The 12144-nt window shown below is 29.9% G+C and overlaps 1 protein-coding gene across 4 annotated transcripts in view; it reads right to left on the reverse strand.

Moving 5' to 3' along the window:
• LOC107441786 (tyrosine-protein phosphatase 69D) overlaps positions 1–12144 on the reverse strand; it is a 521936-nt gene that overhangs the window by 95406 nt on the left and 414386 nt on the right. For all 4 annotated transcript variants that reach the window (XM_071183655.1, XM_043039328.2, XM_071183654.1 and 1 more), the window contains one exon: positions 4517–4724. In XM_071183655.1, the coding sequence (XP_071039756.1) occupies positions 4517–4724 (208 nt within the window). The remainder of the gene's footprint in view (positions 1–4516; positions 4725–12144) is intronic.

The raw sequence follows: 12144 nt of genomic DNA on the forward strand, positions 1-12144 counted from the left end.
GGCTATACACTGTTTCAAATTTCTCTGAAAAAATGGCTAAATAACAACTTATTTAATTGTTGTTTTACCATATTTAAACAAAACCGTCAATCATCAGCTGGTTGCAAATGGTTAAACAACCGTATAGTTTAGTATTCATGGTTCTTTTGACAATATTAGTTTAAAATGGTTTCAAAACCATAAAGGTAAAGAATGTTCTTTACCGTAAACTTTACGGTTAAGTGGATGGACAGACTGCTACCGGTTACTTTACCATAATTTTAGAATGAAAATTCTAACAGAAAAACTTCTCCTTCCAAATTCTGTTTCTATAACTAATTTAAAATTTAAAGTAAAGAAAATTGAGTTTAGGTAAGCCTAGAATAAGCCATGAATTTTCAATTGCTGAAAAAAAAATTACACTTTCAAAGTTCGAACAAATTATTGGAAGAGAAGTTCCCTATTGTGTAACCCTAAGTTATACTTTCATAATTTGCTTTCATTTTGACATTTGGAAGACTTTTTTACATAATTGAAATTGAATGTTCACTCTAAGTTTGCCATGAGCTTAGTTTTCTATAATTTAAATTTTAAGTGACTTATGGAGGTGAAAGAGAATTTGCGAAGAAACGTTTCTCTCTTGATATGGGGTCCTCTTAATGTTAATTTTACATTTTGCGTATTTCATTAAATCTATACAATTACTCAAATGAATCAAAATTTTTTGCACAGAAAGATGTAACTTGATTGTCCATAAATAGTTCCTTGTTAAATATACTCTTTTAATATTATGTAAGAATTTCTATTTTTGATATCTATACTGAAGGAAAACTTATTCAAATGTAGGGTAAACAAATTTTTTAAATCATTTTAACTAAGTAATTATAATTGACAAAATAAAATTTTTAAATAAAATCGGGAAAATATTTTTCAAAATCTTTTAAACTAATCAAAAATTTCTGCACAAATTGATAAAACTAGATTATCTAAGTATAGTTCTACATAAAACTTGCTTTTATAATAGTTCATAAGAATTTCTATTTTTATATTAATAAGGAGAGAAATATTTTGAAATGCACAGTAAAAAATGCTTACCTTATTTCAAACTATGCAATTTTAAAGATAATATCAAAATAAAGTATTATCAAGTGATTACGCCATATTATACTAAAAAAAATCTAAAATAGTTAAAGTTAACGCAAGCTAACAAAAAACAAGTTATTTTCGCTTCCGAAAACACCACCGTTGGTACACATTTTACCCCCATTAGTTTGTTCGCATCAAGTTAGAGTTGATATTAGTTTGTTGTCACTGTAAAAAATTGAAATTGTCGATAAATACACTGCCACATTGGTGACCTTCGGACGTGATGTGAACACGCCTACCTTGGTAGAAACGCCCACTACGATTTGAACACGCCTACTTCGATGGATGGTTCACATTGAAATGTTGACTTGCTACTTGTGACTGCGACATTATCCACCTCCCCTCGCTGTTGCTACTCAGTTTCGATTGAACACAACATCGGCCTGCATACACTCAACTGCTAAAGGCAACACAGGAGCGACCACGATCCTGAACTTAATACAGCTCTCACGATTAGCACTCAAAAGTACGGTGATCTTAATACAGTTCTCCCGGTTTCTCACAAAAACAGCGACAAATCAACTAGTGGTATCCATTCACCGAATTCTATCACTGATATAATTCTGGTTTGGGAGTACTGTAGTGTATCTACCACTACAAAAGTCCAATTCCATTTCACTAGCATATAAGACACATTAACTCTATTCTATGATGGAGTACCTTTTCACAGATGAAGGTTGACATGGTCGATAACTCTCCCCACATTAGTAAATAGTAGTCAAATAGTAATGTGCTAGCTTCTGTAATAAGCGAGCAAATATCACTGATGTTATCTTTAAATTATTTGAAAAGTTGAATGGTATACCTACAAGTGCATTAGGTGTGGGTATCTCGGTCCCGATTGATTGTTGAAACGTGGCATTTGTTTACGTTAGGAACTGTTCTTTCTATTCTATTTCAAGTAAGCCAAGCCCGTCAAATATCAATTCTCTTTAGTGACACATTCCATATTCTTACACAAAGATTCTTTCACAAAGATTTAATTTCTTTCACTATATATTTCTTACAACTGCCAGGCGGAGGCAGGCCTGGAGGAAGTTGATTGAGAAGGCCAGGGCCCACCCGGGGCTGTCGTGCCATTGAGGAAGGAAGGAAGGATATATTTCTTATATAACACAAAGACAGGCACGAAGCCATGAAGAACATAAACAAACCAATTATGCATCGAAGTTGTCAGGTACATAAAACAAAAATGTATCACGGTTACTATAAAATATATAAACAGATTATAAATCTAAGTTAAGTAACAGGCGTAGATAAGAAAGATAAGATTAGATTATATTTCAATTCGCAGATAAGATTATTCGTAGAAAAGATTCGTAGTAGATAATTCGCAGATAAGATTATTCGTAGAAAAGATTCGTAGTAAATAATTCGCAGATAAGATTATTCGTAGAAAAGATTCGTAGTAGATAATTCGCAGATAAGATTATTCATAGAAAAGATTCGTAGTAGATAATTCGCAGATTAGATTATTCGTAGAAAAGATTCGTAGTAGATAATTCGCAGATAAGATTATTCGTAGAAAAGATTCATAGTAGATAATTCGCAGATAAGATTATTCGTAGAAAAGATTCGTAGTAGATAATTCGCAGATAAGATTATATTTCAATTTCGATGTGCGATACGGAGCTGTATTTAATTAATTTTACATTAATTAACACTCTAACTTATGTGGAGAAACTTAGCTTAACTTTAATACGCCATTTTGCTTATATACGATCAGCTGGCACTGATGACATAGGTCACATGTGTGAGTATCCGTGATATTCTTCTTCTTGAAGTGCAAGTACCCAATTGTCTTTAGCTAAATTTAAAATTATTGCTAATGCTTAACCAATCAACTACTACAAGAGGAACAAAAATCGAACAAAATATACATATATTCGATTTGGATAAATACGATTTTGATTCAAGCTTACGTAACAGGCTTGTTATTGTTGCAAAAATACTTTAGGTTTTCAAATTGTAAATACTGTTATGAAAATTTAACTCAATGAGGTATTCATTTTAGGTTTGAAACTAAATTTTTAAAAACCTTGAAATTAAAATCGAATTTTACGGTTCAATTTTAGTGTTAGGTTCAAAACCTAGTTTATTACGAGGAGGTTTTAATTTTTACATTTTACTAGTGCACAGAGAAAATTTCAAAATTTGTGCAGCAGGTCAATTAGTAAATTTGGATAAATTCAACGATTTCTGATTTATTTTTAATTGTAAAGCATATTGTGTCCACAAAAGTTTCTCACAGGACTTAATTTTTTGCATTTAATAAAGGTATAAAAAATGTAATTAATGCATGCTCGTTTTATTGTGAAATACACATGAATTTAATAGTGAAATTGAGAACTATTGATAGTTGGTTTCTGAACTCCTTCCCTGAAAATCTTGGCGCTATATACAGAGGTTCTACTTCACCAAGTTTTCTCACCATTAGAAAACGAATATCAAGGAAAATAGAAACCAAACATGCTTGCAAAACTATTGCTGGGAACGAAAACAGGATATTACTCAATTAAATATTGTAGAGAATTGTTAGAAATTACATTTTAGGTTTGAATTAAATTATGTAAGTGACTTAAAAAACTAAAATTTTTACAATAGCATGAAATTTTTAATTTCTTATTAAGAAAAGAAGTCTTTCCTGTTGCAAAAAAAAAAAAATCTTTATATACTTGAAATCAGAGCAAAATGTTTTTTCAACCAAAAAAAATTACATTTTATTGATCAGTGTAATAAAATAATAAGTTTGTGTGTTTGTGTTATAATTCCGGAAATGCTTGTGCAAGTGTCTTCAAATTAAAACAGCAGTTTCTAAAGCCAATTTTAATAATTGATCCTACTTATTATTCAAAACTTTCAGTTAGTCCGTTTAACGGTCGCAAGTTTCTTTTAGTTAAGCTTCTTAGATATGTCTCTATAAACCTAAATAATGTAAAAGTATTTGTGAGAATAAGAAAGAGTAAATTTTGTACTTAATCAATTTGGGAAGTTTTGATTATCCCCCTACGATCAATAACATAATTTTATTTCCGAACAATTTGATTTTTCAAACTACTAAAAACATGTTTGTTTAATCCAACAACGTAAAGTTACCAGGATGAGAGACAAACAGTAATAAAAACTATTCAAGTTTTTAAATTTGTGTCGATATTAGCCTTTCAGTATTACGTGTGATTGAGTAGTGTTGATTTATACCGAATTCATTGATTATTTACGAATTTTCACCCTTTAGCTAGTTTATAAAAAAAAATATTTATTTTATTACATTACATATTTACATCAATGACAAATACTTTATAGAAGTACAAAAGAGCTATATTTCATAATATTACTGTATAAATTTCCGAAGGTTTGTTTATGGCATTAGAATAATAAAAGGTAAAAATACCTGCCCGTCAGGACCCCAAACTTGAACTTCAACATAACCTGAGTAGTTGGTATCTGGATCCAGGGATCCATCGTAGATCCTCAGGGTTCGCTCCTCCTCCTCGACCTCTTCTTGGCTGGATCTCCTGACGCGAAAAGGTGGTTCTGACCGTGGGTCACATAGGCTAAATTCTTCGTCTCCCAACACCACCTCACTGGCAAAATTTTCACTGCAAATGAAACAAAAGAGAAAATACAGTTGTTTACTTAAACTAGGTGTAAAATTGAGAAGTTTTCGATTGATTTAGGAAACTTTTTGTATATTACAAGGCGCATCCAGACAGTAAGTTTCCCTTATTTTTTTTTTTTTTTTGAAAAAAGAACTCATACTTCCAGGAACATATTTATTGACAACAAGTACAGCAATGTTTCAGCTATTTTTCAATATAGCCGCCACGAGAATTGAGACATTTGTCGTATCATGGGATCAACTTTTGTATCCCTCTGTCTCAGAACACTGCCGCCTGTGAATGAAACCACGTGGTGAAACAATAAACGTTGACCGTTACTGTGAAACACTGCGGAAATTGCGACGTGCCACTCAGAACAAGAGGCGTGGAATGCAGCCGTTGTGCTCCGCCATGGCAATGCTCGTCCACATACAGCTCGACGCACAGCAGCTGTTTTGACGAAATTTGGCTCGGAGTTGTTTTATCATCCACCCTACAACCCTGATCTTGCTCCCAGCGATTTTCATGTTTTCTTGCACCTCAAAAAATCCCTGTCCTCCGGTGAGCGCTTTGGCAACGACGAAGAGCTGAAGACGTCTGTCATACGCTGGTTTCATTTACAGGCGGTAGAGTTCTACGACAGAGGGATGCAAAAGTTGATCCCACGATACGAAAAGTGTCTCAATTCTGGTGGGGGCTATGTTGAAAAATAGCTGAAACATTGCTGTACTTGTTGCCAATAAATATATTCCTGAAAGTATGAGTTCTCCTTTTTTTTAAAAAAAAAAATAGGGAAACTTACTTTCTGGAAGCGCCTTGTATTATGATAGTTTTGAAATGCGATTGATATTGAAGTTTAAATGCTTATGCATTTATGAAATAAGTATAAAATAGGAGAAAATAACCATTATTAATGTTCATCCTTATTATTATAAGGAATGTCTCCGATGGCCTCACATCCATAATTTAATCCTTATGTATTTAGTTTCTATGCTTCAGATTCTTAGAATGGTCTGATTTTGAAGCTTTAATATGCTTTAATTAATGATTTGTCCCTACAAATGACATTGCAACACTGCAAAACGTCTGCACTGCAAATCAACAAATTACAGTTTGAAATAAATTAATTATTTGAAAATGATAATGTTCGTAACTGTGTGTGAAATTAAAAATTTATTGATCGGAATTAAAAATATATGCAGTTAATATGAGGGTTCGAAATATAATCTGCCATCAAACGTACTATCTACACCATTTCAAACTCTTCTTATTTTCAATCATAAATATCAATGAAACCTAAAATTAACTATTTTACTTCTCGGATTTGAATTTAAATATCTATCTGGAAAATGTAACGTTTCAGAAGAAAAAGAAATTTCCAAAAGTAAGTTTACATTTGAATAATATCAAAAGTTGTTTCTTTCATTTTGAATGCATCAATGAATTTTGAATGAGAAATTTGCGCTCTTTCAAGAAAATATTATTTATATCTCTGTGGATTTAGTAATAATTTCTAATTTGTTTTATAAGTGAATGCCATTTAGATAAGTTAAATAAATATAAAACATGAAAAATATTAAAGATTAATGAAAAGGGAGGAATAAAATTGCTAAAATAAAATATTTTTAAAGACATAAATTCTTTTTTTATATATTTAAAAAGAATATCAAAAAGCCGTGAAAAAGATATAATCTCTTCATCAGCTCACACGATATATATATATATATATATATATATCAATANTATGCAAAAGTAAAAAGAAATAATTTTAGAAACATAAAACATGAAATGTTACTTTAAAATTGTATGTATTTGCTATATTTAAATTATTTATTTATTATGAACTAAATACTTATATCTTTGCATCCCTTTAATGTAAATAATAAACTTGAAACAATGAAAATTCTACAATTTTAAAAAATAAAAGAATTCACTAACTTATCGTGTTTCCAGAAACTTGTGCTCATAACTATTTTTTTAAAATTAAAACATACTTTTTCGATTTTAAAATTTTTGTTGAAAATTTACTCTTTGAAAATGTTTGGCGTATGAAAAAAAAAATTAGAATCTGTATGAATGCAATTTTATGAATTTATTCTAGTAATATTTTTTTTTGTCTCATATTACAGCATCGGTCAGTTTTTGGAATTTATGTTTGAAATCCTATATTGTAAAACTGTAGTATAATACCTTTCCATGTTGAAAAATTCCAAAAATTGTGTGAATGATTACTTTATTTAAAGTTAATGCCAAATTTTAAGAAGAAGGTAATGTAATCTCATCGATGAAGAAGGTAAAGTTTTTCAGAGTACTACAAATTTGTAGAATTTACTTACTTAAACTAAAAGATTTATTGTATAGGGCTAGTTTTAATCTTACAATAAATGCTTTAGGATTATTTTTAGAAGCTGAAGGTGGATAATTATACTATTTAAAGAAATATTATTACGGCGTAGCCAGTAAGATGGTTTGTTTAGGTGAAAAACGAGTGCTTCTTGTCTTTAATTGAAAAATTAGTCATAGCCAAATAATCATCAATCCTCTTTCATAATTCCTAAAATTATTGATTGTGGTTGATTATATGATCAAGTAATTTCAATCTTGTCAGGTTGATTTGAAAAACTACTCGTATAAATTTTTACAAAATGCATTTTTTCTTTGTTGCTGTATAATAAAGATATTTATGTTTTCGTATAATCTGTTATGATAAATATGCCAATTGCATAAAATACTTTTATAATATTTAACTTCTATTCCCCTCGGAATTCATATTAACTTTCCGTCTGTGGCATGTATATTTGACTAACAAACTAATTTTATTCTAAGAAATATTGTGCAAAGCATCCTAAATGTATGGTTCTGGTTTTCGGTTGTATAGTAAAAATAACTATCATGGATTAAAATCCAAGTGCAATCAGATTGACCATGGGAAGTTTTTTTTGGTTTTCCTCTTCGTGAACCCAAATGAGGGTTAGATTCATCAAAAAATCCTCCAGGAAGGACAGTTTGTGTCAATGCATGGTTCAGGAGTTCCCTTGTCTTCTATGCTGGGTTCAAAAGTATAAGCTACGGAATTGGACATATATGATCGTAAACTCAGTATTGGGTCAACTGTTCAGCGAAATTTATAAAATTAAATAAAATTAGCAAATTGTGTGCTGGTTAAAAATAAGCAAAACTAAACTATCATGACTAACTATTATAAAGCCACATCAGTTATAAATGTAGCATATTAATCGCTAAAAAGCATTGTTTGAGCCTCTGTGGCTAAGGGGATAGGATCATCGGCATTCATCTTTCCCGATGAGATGAACCAGGTTCGAATATTAGTTCGATGGATGCTTGTTAAGAATTCTTCGCCTGACTCATACCGACCACAATGGCAGACGGATCATGGGCTAGAATCAATCCTCTTGCGGTTTTTGTGGTTTTCCTCACTATGCAACGCAAATGGGGGTTGGTTTCATCAAAAAATCGTCTAGGAAGGATTTAAATTGAAGTTTTTATGCTAAATTTCTTTATTAAGTATGTTTTTGCTCGAATATGTTCAGTATATTACTCTCGTATTGTATTTCAAGAAAAATCTGAAAAAAAAATCAGTTGGGATATTATAACTAATGAGATGCTGCACTAAAAATAAATCTGGAAAAATGCAATAATTCGATAAATTATAATAGTTTAAAAAAATTAAAAAAGCGCGAAGTATAGATTTATTATGTTTCACATAGTAAAGATTAAATGCACGTTAAAATAAGTAAGTGAAAGATTGAATTGAAATTTATCGAAATTTATATGGAAAAGTTTTGTTGTTATTTTAATGTTCTGCAGTTTAAGCATTCTTCAAATGGGCATTAAGATCACCAGATTTCTTCATTTTTAAAAAATGAAAAGATTATTTTATTTATTAGTGCCGTTTCATTATTATAAAACTTAATGCTAAATTTAAAATTGTTTGAGAGATGATTTTTCAAATATTTTCTAAAATTGGAGATTTGCTTTGCTTTAAAAATGGTTTTTTATTCACATAAAACTAAAGTATCAATACACACCAAAATTGTTTCGATATTAAAATTAAATTAAATTAAAAAAGTTTAAATTTAAAATTATTCCCTTTCTTATATTTTTTAAAAAAATGTGTGTAAAAAGTCATTACTCTTTTAGTGTTGAAGCATATTACGGTTTCGAATTTTTTTTGGGTAATCTTACAATTATAGATACATGCGTTCCTTATTTTATTTTGAAAAAATGAGCATAAAAATGTTTGAAAACAAGAGTAAAAATGTAAAGTACATTCTTAAAAATAAAGAAGAATGTATTTTAAATTTCCCACAATTACGATACGTATTAATTATTAAATTTAATTATGGACATATGAATCTTTTTGAAATTTAGAAGATATGAACAATCATTTTGTGGAGAAGCAAGAAATAAAAGTTTTAACATCAGTTTAAGTTCGACATGAGAGAAACGAAAAAAAGAAAAACGATGAGAATTGAAATAAAAGTGCAATTTTTTAAGCATTTGAAAAGAAGTAGAAATAAGTTTAAGAAAAGTAGAAAAACTCATCATTAATTTTTATAAAAGAATTTAGGAAATCTATAAATAATATATAGATAATACTAACTTGACAAATTATTATAATTATCTTGATCTGAGATAGTTTCTACGCATTCTACAATTTTTTTCAAAAATAGACAGCAATCATTGTTTGAAAATAATACTCTCTTACACTCTTTCAATCTACTTCAATTATTTTTAACAAATATATCAGAATGTTATTTTCTTTTTAATACGAAACGTACGGAAAGAAAATTAATAAAAAAGTTTCTTTCGATATGATAGTTTGTGAAACTTTTTCTCCCAAATGAAAGCGGATTCTATTCTAAGACAAAGCCCAAAAGATAAAAATAAAGACATCTCGGAGGTGAATGCTCCTATAGCTCTATAACTGGAATGCCCATAAGCGGTAGAAAAAAAGGAAAGAGATCGAAACTTATCGATTGCATCACACCGTTACCTTTCTCAATGAAAGAACAGACGATTACACTCGCTGTTGCCACTTACCCACTGATAAAATTTTACGAGCAAACGATATTAAAACTATTAAGAGCGCTAAACTCACCGTTGTGGCTTTGGTCATCAGACTTCGCTTTCAGGGAAGACGCAGGTGTTCGGGCCTTCGAATAAATGTCAATGTGGGCATGGTTTTTCCAGATCATTTACCTGAGATCGTCTGACGAACGGGGATTTTCCAGACACACACACCTTTTTCTCTAACCCAATGTTGGTTGGACATACGTGTTCCCTCTCAACTCGATCGATAAAAAAGTCACGTGATTTGAGCGTACTAGCAATGAAATTTAACTCTGGACTCGCCCCATCCTTTTCTCACATGTCTATTGATTCTAATTGCATTTAGGAAAACAATTTTGGCAACAAAGCTATTCGGAATTGTTGAAAATTAAATTATCACCGAGTAGCGTTCTGTTATCTATTTAGGAGGAAAAAGAACATTCGATGCTGAATTCTCTAAAATGTTATGTTATGCCAAAATTAAGTAGACAATTTTTATTTAATAGCAAAGCTAGTTCATTAATTTAATTATTTTGCAAATGATAAATGTTGTTAAGATACTAAAATATTCATTTAAAGCAAAGTTCAAACAATGGGGATTGCATATGGATTTCAAATTCAGTTATTTTTTATTACAATTAAATTAGACAAAATTCGAACAAGAGGAAGAAATAAACTTAGGAATTATTCGGAATATGCGACAAGAAGAAAAAGAAAACGATATTAATTGTTTTTCAGATGGACCATAACTTAAATAAACATAAGTTTTTTTTTTTTATACTTGTGCCTAATGTTAGTCGATGCGTTAACTCCATATTCGAAGTTTTTATAAACTTTTTATCAATTGAGAAACGACTCAACTGAAACTGATCATCCTCTGTAACTTTTGATCTAATAATCGGATCATCACTTTCTAGGACTCAGTCTTAAGGTTCCAAATGAGTGACCTTTAACATGCTAATAAATAAGTGCAGACTATAATTTAAGTTACGAAATCAGATGCGACTTTTTCAAAATTTGTTTTTACAGAAACTATTCGACCGATTTCACTCAAGTTTTGTATTTTGCCAATTAAAATTGTAATCTTTAAAATGATCGAAAAAATTGTGTACCTTACAATTCAATTTTTTTCGACTATCATTAAAACGAAAATTATCTTTATTCAGAGAAAATACGTTTTTGTGTCTGATTTTGTAACTTAAAATATCGTATGCACTGAATAATTCGCATATTTGAGGTCATCATCTCAAACCATTTAGATTGAGTCCTAGAACGTGAAAATCCGATTATTAGGTTAAAAAGCTATTCAGGCTGGTCCGCTTATTTTTCAGCGCACTTTACAAATCAAAAAGTATTTGGTTAGTTCGGCTATTAAATCAGTCTGATAATCTATTTTGCAATTAATGTAACCTTGCTTTAATATTATTATTCAAATATAAAACTGCATGCATAATAAATTTAGAATTAATTAGGAGCTCTGCACCTTGCTCGCGTCATTTACCATCACGATTTTCAGCAAAATTTTTTATTTCTTGACGGTTAACAGATTGTTACGTCATGATTAAAAATAATTAAACTAAAACCTTTAAATTTTCTTTTTGTATTAATTCTTTGATGCAGAATTTTTATTAAACATAATTTTTTAGTATTTTGTAGCAATTTAATAAGGGACAAAATAATCAAAAATAAGGGAAAAATATCATATTTAGCATTTTAATAATTTGTGGTTATGGAATACAGCGCGAAACATCGGTGTCATTTTCTGCGTTAGAGTTAAAATCCTCCAAACACATTCGAAATTTTCAAAAGAAGTGTTTAGGATTATTTATAGATATTTAATGGCTTTTATCTAAGTTATGCAATCCCACCAAATGGCAGATTTTTTCAAAAGTTAAATAAATTTTTTATTGTTATATTTTTTTCCTTTTAAGTTTAATATCACAGTATACATATATAGCATATATAGAGCAATGAAGTTGAAGTTTTATTCCGAGTTTAAGGCCATCAAAAGTAGCTTTCTTTTATTTCCTTCGTCAAAAGAGTTCGAACAAGCAATTGCTTCTATTGTCTTATTTACTCGCGTTCTTATTCTTTTATGAAAAACTGAAAACTTCAAAATGAGTGATATCGAAACGCTTAAAGCACGGAAGTAACAAGTAATATTTTATTCATGAAGTATATCTAAATAATGAGGTAAAATTTTAAGAATTTAAAAATCAATTATATCTCGTCTGACAACTAAATCTGCTTCAAGCGACAGAGGCAGAAAAGGCAGCCGGATGCATGTTTTCTTTTCTATTTATTTTCTCAACACAGAAAAAAATATTATTTACAACGAAATCGATTG

Source organism: Parasteatoda tepidariorum, chromosome 7, assembly GCF_043381705.1.
Source record: "Parasteatoda tepidariorum isolate YZ-2023 chromosome 7, CAS_Ptep_4.0, whole genome shotgun sequence".
NCBI classification, from domain to species: domain Eukaryota; kingdom Metazoa; phylum Arthropoda; class Arachnida; order Araneae; family Theridiidae; genus Parasteatoda; species Parasteatoda tepidariorum.